Source organism: Gigantopelta aegis, chromosome 11 (assembly GCF_016097555.1).
Source record: "Gigantopelta aegis isolate Gae_Host chromosome 11, Gae_host_genome, whole genome shotgun sequence".
NCBI lineage: Eukaryota > Metazoa > Mollusca > Gastropoda > Neomphalida > Peltospiridae > Gigantopelta > Gigantopelta aegis.
Window position 1 is genome coordinate 22,669,880 of NC_054709.1, and position 14,404 is coordinate 22,684,283.

At 37.2% G+C, this 14,404-nt stretch overlaps 1 protein-coding gene across 1 annotated transcript in view; it reads right to left on the reverse strand.

The window, feature by feature from the left end:
- Positions 1-13,895, reverse strand: part of LOC121385547 (guanine nucleotide-binding protein G(s) subunit alpha-like) — a 53,804-nt gene extending 39,909 nt beyond the window's left edge. The window contains exons 1-3 of the mRNA XM_041516259.1: positions 13,704-13,895; positions 9,216-9,440; positions 375-447 (exon numbers count right to left, since the gene is read on the reverse strand). Coding sequence (XP_041372193.1) covers positions 375-447; positions 9,216-9,387 — 245 coding nt within the window. The 5' untranslated portion in view covers positions 9,388-9,440; positions 13,704-13,895. The remainder of the gene's footprint in view (positions 1-374; positions 448-9,215; positions 9,441-13,703) is intronic.
- Between the last annotated feature and the right edge of the window lie 509 nt (positions 13,896-14,404).

Sequence of the window (14,404 nt, forward strand, 5' to 3'; positions counted from 1 at the left end):
GTAGTTAGTTGTAGTAGTAATAGTAGTTAGTAGTAGTAGTAGTAGTATTTAGTTGTAGTAGTAGTAGTGATATTAGTTAGTAGTAGTTAGTAGTAGTAGTAGTGGTAGTGGTAGTAGTGGTAGTAGTGGTAGTTAGTATTAGTAGTAGTAGTTAGTTGTAGTAGTAGTAGTAATAGTAGTAGTTAGTAGTAGTAGTAGTTAGTAATAGTAGTTAGTAGTAGTTAGTAGTAGTTAGTAGTAGTAGTAGTAGTAGTAGTAGTTAGTAGTAGTAGTAATAGGGAGCTCATACGCATGTGGGCCATTCTAATGTTAAACCAATGTCGTTTATTTTTCTATGGGTGCTTAATTAATTTATCTGTATATTTTCAACTTACGCTTGGTCGAATCCGTTAATATGAATAATTTTCATCTGTTTGGTGATGGTACTTTTCCCAGACTCACCAGTTCCTACAAAAAGAAATCAGCATTTCATGATTATGATTAGAAAAGTCATTAAGTAATTTGTTGAAAAGTTAAAATTTGTTTTGTTTAACGACACCACTAGTACACAATGATTGTTTTTAATCATCGGTCATTGAATGTCAAACATTTGGTAGCCTACATTGTCCCATTAGGTCAGGTCCGCTTATGTCATAGGGTTTAACGCGCACATTCAGAACAAGCTGTTGTAGCGCACGCCTGTCATGGGCGCAGGTGTCGGCCAGGGCCGGTTCCTCCGTCCAGGGCAGGATTCTTTCATTAGTAGCAAGGGATTTATTTATATGCACCATCCCACAGACAGAATAGCATGTGCCACGGCCTTTGATATACCAGTCGTGGTACACTGGGTGGGACAAGAAATAGCCCAATGGGTCCAGCAAGTGAGAATTAATGAACTAAAAGTAATACGGAATGTCTGCCTACCACCGGGTAGACAACGATTCCTACTCTAATACAATAAGAATCTTCTCTTTGACATTAAATAGGTTTAGGGGCGGGACGTTGCTCAATGGTACAACAACGCTCGACTGATGCGCGATCGATCTATCTAGGATCGACTCCTGTCGGTGGAACCATTGGGCTATTTCACGTTCCAGCCAGTGCTCCACAACCGGTGTAACAAAGGCCGTGATATGTATTTTCCTGTCTGTGGGATAGTGCATATAAAAGATCCCTTGCTGCTAATCGAAAATAGTAGCCCATGAAGTGGCGACAGCGGGTTTCCTCTCTCTATATATGTGTGGTCCTTAACCATATATCCGACGCCATAAAACCGTAAATAAAATGTGTTGAGTGCGTCGTTAAATAAAACATTTCCTTCCTTCGTTAAATACCTTTATTTTCCAGTTGGATAATATACAAATATTGGACATAGTAATCACCAATACACACACTACAGGAAGAAACCAGCTGGATAATATACAAATATTTCACATATTAATCACCAATACACACACTACAGGAAGAAACCAGCTGGATAATATACAAATATTTCACATATTAATCACCAATACACAAACCACAGGAAGAAACCAGTTGGATAATATACAAATATTTCACATATTAATCACCAATACACACACCACAGGAAGAAACCAGCTGGATAATATACAAATATTTCACATATTAATCACCAATACACACACCACAGGAAGAAACCAGCTGGATAATATACAAATATTTCACATATTAATCACCAATACACACACTACAGGAAGAAACCAGCTGGATAATATACAAATATTTCACATATTAATCACCAATACACAAACCACAGGAAGAAACCAGTTGGATAATATACAAATATTTCACATATTAATCACCAATACACACACCACAGGAAGAAACCAGCTGGATAATATACAAATATTTCACATATTAATCACCAATACACACACTACAGGAAGAAACCAGCTGGATAATATACAAATATTTCACATATTAATCACCAATACACACACCACAGGAAGAAACCAGCTGGATAATATACAAATATTTCACATATTAATCACCAATACACACACCACAGGAAGAAACCAGCTGGATAATATACAAATATTTCACATATTAATCACCAATACACACACTACAGGAAGAAACCAGCTGGATAATATACAAATATTTCACATATTAATCACTAATACACACACTACAGGAAGAAACCAGCTGGATAATATACAAATATTTCACATATTAATCAGTAATACACACACCACAGTAAGAAACCTGTCAGCACCTACGTATTTAACCGGAACATTGTTGAAAGTTGATGTTGTCGGGTTTCTTCCTGTAGAGTATGTATTAATGGCTACTATTTGAAATATTTGTTATCGACGAACTCAAAAATCATCAATGCAATGGTATTTAACGTCAGCCATAAGATTATTATTGTATTAGAGCGAGAATCTTTGGCTACCCGGTGGTAGGCAGCAATTCTAAATTACTTTTAGTTAATGAATTCTGACTCAGAGAGCGATTATAACCGTCCAAGTGTCCGTCTAGTGCTCGGACGGCTGAGTAAGTGGGCTTGGGGAATACAGTCTGAAGCGCTGCACTATTTCACTGTTTTGCATTACAAAGTATTAAAGTGACCCATCCTAGTTTTTAAACACTATTCAAGACCTTCGGAGCGTTTTTGTACGTAAGAGGGGAGGGGGAATGGTCATGGTCGTTATTCAGCATGCTCCCCTGTGAAAAAAAAACCCCAATTTGAATGGTTTTTAACGCTACCCAGTTTAAAACTATTTTAAGGATTATTTTTGCATATGTAATATAACCCAAGAATGTTTTTATTTAGATGAAATTAAAAAAAAAATTGGATGGCATTAAACGCCTTTTATTAGCATCTGAATAGCAAAATTAGCCATTGTTATCGACTATTAGCCAAACTATTTTAAGGATCATTTTACATTTAGATGACCTTAAACACACTAGACCTCACCGGTTAAGTGGGAAGGGGGAGGCGGCAGTGACCAGGGTCCGAGACGTCTAGTGGGGTCCGGGGGCTCCCCCGTGGCAATCTTAATATAGAATAGCTCTAAACGTGGTTTCTTGGCATCTGAATTGCAAAATTAGCCATTTTAAAACTATCATAACTTTTTAAGGATTATTATGCATAGTATTATAACCCAAGAATGTTTTTGTTTTTATTATTATTATTTGGGTAGCTTTATACGCAATTTCTTGGCATCTTGATAGCAAAATTACCCATTTTCAGACAGTGATCAGTTGCCCGTTTGGAGTTTTATAACCCAAGAATTATTATGTAGAAGAGTCAAACTACTCTTAGATCTGATTACAAAATCGTGAATTTTAGCGTTGACCGCCGTCACTGAACACGACAATGAAACGGCTACAGCTGTGTTTGTGGAGACAGCAGGCACAAGTGCAGGAGAGAGGATTCGTGGGTCGAACTCACTGCTGCTCAAGCACATTTTCTTTTTTCTTTTCAATACATACTCGACCCCCAACTCCAAATAAACTTCGTTCACCAGTCTAGACACCCCCTCCCCCCCTCCCCCCTCCCGTCCCCTGCTAAAATTCCTGCACACGCATAGCGGTTCTATATTTTAGTAGTTCTGACGACGATTAGGAGAAAAAATTGTTATTTGATGACGCACCACTCAATACAATTTATTATAGTTGTACTGAAGTCATACATTAAGGTTAGAACCCACAAAGATAATAAGTTCTTTTATATGCAATTTGATATACCAGTCGTGGGGCACTGGTTGAGATGAAAAAAAAGAAAAAGATTGGAATATGCACAGTGATAAAACATTTAGAGATTGTGTTTTTATAGGTTAAATTTTGTTCCTAGAGTCTTCATGGATATTATAAGTTAAGTTTGATTGAATTTAATAGTACATGTATATGAAGAAAAAAATACCTTTCAGAAAGTGCTATCCTGTGTCTGTGGTATGGTGCATATAAAAGATCCATTGCTACTACTGTAGTTGAAAACTGTAGCGGGTTTCCTCTCTATGACTGAGTCAGAAATACCAAATGTTCGACATCCAATAGCCGATGATTAATAAAATCAATGTACTCTAGTGGTTTTAAAAAACAAAACAAAAACCCAACCAAACAAACAAACAAACAAACCAGCTTTAAACTTTAATAGGGGTGGCCGGTGGTAAAGCGCTCGCTTGATGCGCGGTCGGTTTGGAATCTATTCCCGTCGATGGGCCCATTGGGCTATTTCTCGTTCCATCCAGTGCACCACGACTGGCATATCAAAGGCCGTGGTATGTACTATCCTGTCTGTGGGATGGTGCATATAAGAGATCCCTTGCTACTAATGGAAAAATGTAGCGGGTTTCCTCTCTAAAACGGTATGTCAAAATTATCAAATGTTTGACATCCAGTAGCCGATGATTAGTAAATCAATGTGCTCTAGTGGTGTCGTTAAACAAAACAAACTTGAAGGTCGCAGCTTTGAATAACACACCAGCCCAAAATAGCAACACAGCGTAGTAATAAAACACTAACCGGGGTGCTTGCAGGACCGTGTTTCGAAGCAAGATGCGGTTGCTTGTTTTGACCTGATAACAGATTATCACTACTCTTCACATGGCGACACGAACTGGCTAGAAATAGCATTAGATCCATCAGTAAGTGATAGGGCTTGATAGCATATCAGTCTAAAGCATGTTTATACGGTCAACGTGGCTCAGGGTGTAACTGTGGACAGTCAATACAATTTTTAAACAATTTAAAGCGCCCATCTTAAATAAATTAATTTTTTAAAAGAATATAAATATATATAAATAACGAGTACATTGAATATAAATAAATAAATAAATAACGAATATAAATAAATAATAAATGAATAATGGATATAAATAAATAATAAATAAATAAATAAATAATAAATAAATAAATAATGAATATAATAAATAAATAAATAAATAAATAAATATAATTATGACTAAATAAATGAATGAATGACTAAATATTAATAAGGAATATATTGAATATAAATAAATAAATAAATAAATAAATAAATAAAATAAATATAAATAAATAAATAAATAAATAATCCTTTTGAATAGATCATAGTTTTTTTTCTTTTTGTTTTCTGATCAACTAACTATAAAAGGTTGTTTCGAGAATGTCTACTGATCGTATCTGCCAGATTCTAATATAAGGTGCGCCGCGTCACTGCAAACATCGCAAGTATCAGAACAGTAATGACAATGATGTAATTTCGATGTCATAATTGTTATTTCGATCATAGTCGAGTCATTCCATCAACATTGCCATTATATCTAATTGGGTCATTGATTATTTTAGTCTCATTTCGTAAGAATCGATTCAAATCATGGGTTATAAGTAATGATATTCCAATGATCGATTCAAATCATGGGTTATAAGTAATGATATTCCACTGATCGATTCAAATCATGGGTTATAAGTAATGATATTCCACTGATCGATTCAAATCATGGGTTATAAGTAATGATATTCCAATGATCGATTCAAATCATGGGCTATAAGTAATGATATTCCAATGATCGATTCAAATCATGGGTTATAAGTAATGATATTCCACTGATCGATTCAAATCATGGGTTATAAGTAATGATATTCCAATGATCGATTCAAATCATGGGTTATAAGTAATGATATTCCACTGATCGATTCAAATCATGGGTTATAAGTAATGATATTCCACTGATCGATTATAATCGAAAATTGATCGGTTTGGCTCTACCAAAGTGATGATCGATTATAAGAATCCTTAATCGATTGTGTTTGGGAAATGTTAACTGTAATTCTTCCTCCAGTTTTGATGATAAAATTGATTTAAGTACGCTGGGGTTTGTTAATATTTCCATATACTTACCATTTGTGACACCCAATAGCCGATATGTATTCTTGTGCTGGGGTGTCGTTAAACAAACATTCATTCATTCATTGTTTGCACGAGTACATACAGAGAAAAGATATTAAATAAAGATAAACTTAGCCATTTGTAGGTGCACATGCCACACATGCATGCTTCTTATAATTGAATTATTTAGTACGTGTCTAACCGATTGTGTAATCTAAAATTGATCGTGTGCTGGCAGCCGATTATAACCGGTGATTGATGGTGAAATCCCAACCGATCTCCAACAGTAATTATAAAGCTTAAATTACGTCTTGTTGGATGACGATTACAACGAATTACGATCTAAGCGCATCATTGTAGCACGTAATATAACGGTGCACTATGCCAAAGACCATGTGTTCGAATTCTAGCCTAGACATTATCGTCTAGTATTTATAAATAAAACTGTATTCATGCAAATCCAACAATGTTGTACGCGAATGCCCTCAGACTGGGAGCTATGATATCGAGACTTCAATATCCAGAACTATTCTGTTCTATAGGCCTTTCAAGGCCATAAGCTTAAGAGTGAAATCTAACTCCCCTGAAAGTAGCCTAGCATATTCGACACTGACTTGCCCAGTGTCGTTATCACAGGGAAATCTACGTGACGGAATAACTTAACACAAAACATAACATGAAGAGATTTGTATGATACGTGTTACAACACGGTTATGTGCAAGAAGTGAGTTGTTTCAAAGAAGGCTTCATAGAAACGGAAATTTAATAAGCTTTAAAGTTGCAGAGTTAAAGTTGGCAGCTATCCGCCAAAATTATTTATTTAATATTATTTTGAAAAATGTCACTTTTTCATGGATGTCTGTACTATTTTTGTTAATAAGTTTGAAAATTTAAATTGATGTTGATCATCTTATACGTACTTTTGTTTAAAGCCCAATAGCCGAATATTGTGTGTGTGCGCTAGGGTGTCGTTAAACATTCATTCATTCATTAGCTACGAGGCTCGGGTTTACGAGATTCATTCACTCGGGACAGATAATTCGTATTTCCTGGTAGCTCGTTAATTATTCTCCAAGTCGACAGCTTAACCAGCATACCACAGAGGTCGGTCGGCTCCAAGACGTTTATATTGATCCCTAGACAAACAAACGCATTAGCTTACGCAATAGCAACAAGTTATTGTAAACTATTATCGACTTTTACAAATTGGAACAGTCTTTATTATGGACAAATTAGAGGACATACTTCTAATTGTCTCAAAGTTAAGCTTGGCATTTGACGTCGAGTGTGACGGTACGGTACACCAATGTCCAATGGATACCTGTTTTAACAAGCCATGGTTGTATAACAGATGCAGAACTTTATATAATGCTTATTCACACAGTGTTTATGCTTTAATGTTCCAAATTAGACAATATAACAATGTACACACACACACACACACACACACACACACACACACACGCATTAGTTACCACAAGCAAATTGTGAAAGGAACAAGTTAAAGTTTGTTTTGTTGAACGACACCACTAGATGACATTTATTAATCATCGGCTATTGGATGTTAACAATTTGGTAATTCTGACATATAGTTTTAGAGAGGAAACCAGCTACATGATTCCATTAGTAGCCAGGGATCTTTTATATGCGGAGTGGAGCGGATCCTATACCAGTAAGGTTTCGAGCATGTCTGTCCCGGTTCCCGTCTCTATGAGCATTATTCCACAGACAAGATATTACATACCACGGCTGAAACAAGAAATAGCCCCATGGACCAACGAGCGCTTTACCACTGGGCTACTTCTCTCCCCTGGGCTACTTCTCTCCCCCACACATACTAGTTACCACGAGAAAATTGTGAACGGAAACTGTGTAAGGTTTAAAGTGAATCTTATAAGATTTTTAGTTTATGTAACTTGTAAACTCGTACACGTCCATTGAGGTTTGATAAAGAAAAATGTCTGGTTAAATCAACACGAGCTGGGCAGGACCTGTCTATGACCTGTCTGTTAACAAAGTCTGTCTGACGAGAAATGTCTGGTTAAATCAACACGAGCTGGGCAGTACCTGTCTATGACCTGTCTGTTAACAAAGTCTGTCTGAAGAGAAATTAAATATATTGTATTTCCCTTGTCTTCTTTCCTCTTCCACTTTCACTTACATTATTTATTTATTTTGCTTATATTTACTTTGTTTTGAATGTTTTAATAATAATCATAATAGTTGTAGTTACCGATATTGCTATTGTTATATTTATAATTAGGGGAGGGCTTCATATGTTGGATAACTTGTGCCTAATCCTTTTGTGTCTTACATGCCAGCAACCAATAACACTTATCTATGGATGCTTTCTTTTAATATATATATATATATATATATAACAAAAAAAAATATGGAAGGAAAATACGAGGGTATATATTTATACAATAAATGAAGAAGAATTTCAAATTTAATAAACAATTTAAAAGCAAAAAATCCTCATCGGGAAATAATTACTATTTTGCAAGACACTTTTCGTGCTCGTCTCGACTGTAGAAATGCCCATCCAGCTAGTGCAGATCCATTGTATATAGAGTGGCGCTAGCAGTACCAATACATATAGTGGTATTACATCCGTGATATGTTTACGTCATTGATATGTTTACGTCATATGTCATTGATATAATCAGATGATAATAATTTTGTGATAAATGGAAATTTTGGTTTTAAACCCACTTACTTTTACATTTCATAGCATTAGTTATAACAAATATACAAACAAAACACAAACAAACAACCAAATAGACAAACATCCACCCTCTCTCATTCCTCTCAAACAAAAAAGAAAGAAAAAAAAGAGAAAAGAAAACAAACCCCACTTAAGTCAAATAGTTGCATTGTTGTTTTGACGAAGAACATACATGTATATGCAAATTATTGAACATATTAATATTATTACATATTACATTATTATAAAATCTATGTATGAAAGTTAAAAACGTGTTATTAAAGTTTAATTTTCGTTTCTTGTGTACATAAACGATTTGTTTTAGAATGTGCCAATTAAGGATTATGTGAGAGTGAGAAGACAGTTCTTTAAAGAAAACAAAAAACGTATGTGTGTGTGTATACCACATCATATATCCACCATCATACCACACAGGCGCACACCACGCATACACATCAAACAATACACAAACCACACACACACACACACACACACACACACACACACACACACACACACACACTCACACACACAATAAATGTACTACTAGACTAATTAATTAGTTTAATGTTTTGTTATTTCTTTTTCTGACCATTATGTACATATAATTAAAGTCAAAAGTGAAAAAAGAGAACTGTAACAGAACTGAAATTATCCCAGAAATACTCCCTTGATTTGCAGGAAAGCACGTACCTAGGAGTAAGAGTTTGAGTCGCTTCAAGTCTTGTTTGTGGTATTTCTGCAGGAGCTTGGTCAGCTGTTTGTCTTTGTGCTCGGCGAGTTTGCGTTCCTCACGTGACTGGTAATAGCCGGCCCTCGAGTCGGCACACGTCCCAAAACACGACGCCATCACGTCGCCTAGCATTGGGCAGAATCGGGATCGCACAATATGGGGGGAATTACGGGCGGAACATTCTTCTAAAAAGACAACAACATCAAGACAAAAAAAAAGTTAAAGTATGTTTTGTTTAACGAAAGCACTAAATCAGATTGGCTTACTGAATGTCAAACATTTGGCAATTCTTATACATAGTTTTAGAGAGGAAACCCACCAATTCTTTTCATTAGTAGCAAGGGATCTTTTATATGTAACCTCCCACAGCTAGAATAGTACATACCACGGTATTTGATATACCAGTCGTGGTGCACTGGCTGGAACGAGAGATAGGCCAATGGGCCGAACGACGGGAATCGATTCCAGATCAGCTGCTGTGATAAGACGACGAACGTCACCAAACAGGATGCAGTTTTATATTGTCATTATTTCACTTCCTTTTTATTTTCGAATTTAATGTAGAGACGACAGGGTGGCGGTTTTAATGTAGAGACGACAGGGTGGTGGTTTTAACGTCAACAAATACTAGCACAATAAAGTATTTATGTAATAAATAAACAATTATAAATAGAACACACACGCGCGCGCAAGCACACACAACACACGTTTGGTAGACTAAACACTTTTGGGGCATTTTAATCATTTTCAGGACAATATTATGTTCACAAAAGACAAAATATTACTAAAAATAAAGATAACTATAAATAATGTACTTGTTTTAATAAATGAATCGCAAAATTAATAAAACATTTTCTGAGTGTTTTCTGAAGGCTACTGAGGCATGGTGCCACACCATGCTAAACCAAGCCAGGAATGACTTTATAATGCATGCATACATACATACATACATACATACATAGCTCAGAACGCATCGTGGCAAGTCTGCAAGTTGCGGGCGATTCGGTGCCACAGGTTCGAGTCCTAGTAACGGCATGAGACAATTTGTGAGGCCAGAAAGGATTTAATTATCCTTTGCGTCAGTGCGTTAATATCTATATATGTAATAATCAAACCTGACATACATACAGTATATAGATATCCATACAGCAATACATATATACACACCATACCATACTATACCATATCATACCAAACAATACCATACCACGCCACACCACACCACACCACACCACACCACCGCACACCATACCCTACCACACCATAACATACTATAACATACTATACTATAACATACCATAACATAACATAATATACCATACCATACCATACATACATACATATAGCATGCATGGATACATATATACAACACAATTTTAAAACGAGTAAGTTTGGCCATCAGTTATCATGCTTTCTAAAATATATCATCACGTATGATGATTATTACAGTATACCATAATAGGTGGCAAACACAAACATCATCCACTTACATGACGAAATTTTTAACCAGTGGTGATGTCAGGTGTTCGCGAACGTTAAGCATGTCCGGCTCTAAATGTGGTATATTTTCCGTGCACAGCCAAGTCTGCTGTATACAACGTTTTCAACCAACACAGTAAGAACCATGTACAAGATAAAACTAGGATATACGTCAGTGATGCAGCGTCATGCAGGGATATACAGCCCAATCAAATCTGCTACAAAATTGTTTGAAAGTCTTCAGAAATACTAGTATATTAGATCCCTAACACAACTACTTCTGTGCAGAAATTACATGGCTCTGTCGGTTGATTGTAACCGGCATGCAGTGAGCATGTTCTAAGGTACGATGTATCACAGAAGTAAAGACCGTATGCTTGATCAGAATGGGTGTTGCCTGAGGCGGATTCAAGAGGGGACCAGGGGACACTACCCCTTAAATATATTCGTACCTCTTTTTTTTTCATTAGGAAAAAAGAAGTTTTATTTAACGACGCACTCAACACATTTTATTTACGGTTATATGGTGTCAGACATATGGTTAAGGATCACACATATATTGAGAGAGGAAACCCGCTGTCGCCACTTCATGGGCTACTCTTTTCGTTTAGCAGCAAGGGATCTTGTATATACACCATCCCATAGACAGGGTAGTACATACCACAGCCTTTGATATACCAGTCGTGGTGCACTGGTCACTGGTATATCTCTGTCTGTCTGTATGTCTATCTCTCTCTCTCTCTCTCTCTCTCTCTCTCTCTCTCTCTCTCTCTCTCTCTCTCTCATATATTGGCTCAGTTATCTTCGAAAAAGTCAAAAGTTCCCACTTTACTATTTTGTGGTTGCCACCTTTTACAAAATCCTACACCTGGAATCAGTGCAGTAGCTTGGAAATCCGCTAATACACCTTCTGTGTCAAATTTACAAAACGTGTTTTAATCTAACTACGCACATTTACCTAAACACCTGTATTAAAAAAACCCCACCTGTATTAAAAAAAAAACACGCTTTATAACTCCGGCTCTTTATGCTTTACTGTAGTAAATCGATGGACTGCTCAGCTAACAATGCGTGTCTGGGTTGTGGTGTCATACACCCAATATAGCATGCATAGCCAGTGATGTGCAGCGGAATGTGTTAAAAGGCACGGCAGCAAACTCATTATCTATATATTTTGGTTTTGTCGCTTCTTCGATCTAGTTTCCTTGATAGAAAACACGCCTTCATGACCAGCAAGGGTAGCGTAGTGGTTAATGCATCCACATGTGGTCGCACATCTGTATTTAAAAGTTAAACTTTGTTTTGTTGTACGACACCACTAGAGCACATTGATGTATTTGTCAAACATTTGGAAATGTTCTCATGTAGTCTTAAAGAGGACACCTGCAATTGTTTTTTTTCAATTAGTAGCAAAGGATTATTTAATTGCACCATTCCACAGACATCAGTATCGCATACCTTTGATATACCAGCCCTGGTGCACTGGCTGGAACGAGAAATAGCCTATGGGGATCGATCCCAGACCGACTGCTCTTTACCACTGGCTACAACCGGCCTTTGGAGAATCAAAACAATGTTGAGTCTCTCTCTCTCTCAGAGAGAGAGAGAGAGAGAGAGAGAGAGAGAGAGAGAGAGAGAGAGAGAGAGAGAGAGAGAGAGAGAGAGAGAGAGAGAGAGATACGGGGACACAAAACACACATACACGTGCATGCACACACAAAACACACACACACACACACACACACACACACACACACACACACACACACACACACACACTCGTGCATGCACACACAACCTACAGATGACATTAGAGATTAGAGATTGGTGATAGTAGCTTTAATATTTATTTCATTCCACCGAGGGGATTTCAAATCGAGATAACCGTGTTGTTTAGGTAGATACTCGACAATGCAGACACGCACAGTTTATCTAAAACAGACACATCGCTTTGTCACCATCATAACATACCCATCATAAATATGATCTGTGTAAGGTGGGCTACTGAAATAAGCGGAAATAACACACTCATTTGACCGACCACATAACAACTGGCAGATTAGATCATGTAAATATGGATATTTTATCACCACCTGGCTTACAACTATAGTGGAGGGGTCTACTGACATAACCAGGATTTTATATTGGGGAACACCCATATGGTTTTTATTTGTGTTATGAGGCGACAGACAAATATCAAATCCAGTAGGGAAAACGAGGTGTGAACCAGAATACACTAATATAGAGTTTTATAACTTGACGAAAGGGCTCCCTTAAACTAAAAAGGATACATTTTCGTATTTTTCTTGGGGAAAACAGCTCCCTTGCCCCGCTAAATATGCCCTGATATCACAAAATTAATGTCTAAATTACACTGATAAGTGATTAGATTGGAGACAGATATAAAAGGTGCATTATAACAATTGCATGTGCCGTGTTTCGCTATTTTTATATTTGCATTTGATCAATAAATATTCAATTCTACACTTCGTGGCATAACATAATTCTAATGTGCAGACACAAGGCATAATTGTTTTCCCCGAGTATCATAAACACTCGCACGCGCGCGCGCACACACGCACATGAACACACACATACGCACGCACATACATAGACACACACACACATACACACACATACACATGCACACACGCACGCACACACAGAGAGACATAGACACACACACACACACACACAGACATACACACACACACACATTACGTAAAACACATTATCCACTGATCTAACGGACAAACACACGCACGCACGCACGTACATACATATTATTCGTATTATATTAATGTGATAAATTTGTTTTCGGTGTTGAGATGTTATCATATAATTTGAGTCCGAATTTGAGTCTGTTTGTTTAAAGATACGGATACCTGGCGGCCCTCCACAAAACTAGATCACGCGGTAACATGGTCAAAATAGGTGAGACTTAACACACACTCGCGCCTTCCACTTACCTGTAATATTGCATGCAGGTGACACATCCAGGTATAATGGTCAACAAGCGTCGATCTTCACATGCACGTGTTCACGCTCTGGACGGCATTAGTCCTGTCTGATGAAGACTCGTGGATCGCAATGTCGCGTAAACCCCTCTCTCTCTCTCTCTGTAACACATCCGTACTTCCCTATCAATCTCTCGAATCTACGATTAGGGGCGGTGTCAAAGGTGTACGTGTTCAGTGTTTGATTTTGCATATATAATAAAGTTTGCCTGCATGTTCACAGAGCGTAGCCTAGTCTCCCATGAGTCTGTGTGTAATAACAAAGACGACTCGTAGTTAAACTTTCAAAAGAGTCGAGTTGTACTGGAGAGCCAGACAGACTGTGGCGTAGACATGACGCGGCTTGCTTTCAGCGAAACGTACTAAGCTTTTTCAATTTAAAAAAAATGTTTTTGAGGTAGGAGCTCAACTCGGCATACAAGAAATATGGCGTAGATTTGCTCTGAAAGTATTTCAATTCAACAAAACTGTTTTCCGTAATCAAAATCATATCTCGAAATAGCCGAAAAAGCATTTTGGTGAAATAGTGATTGCTTCGATGAATCCATCAGGTGCCTCGTCTATAGAAGGACCGCCACTGTATAGGAGATACTTTACAGAGGACGCTAAATCCCTGTTGAACCCTGTGTCGGAGGACTGCCACTCCCAAGGGA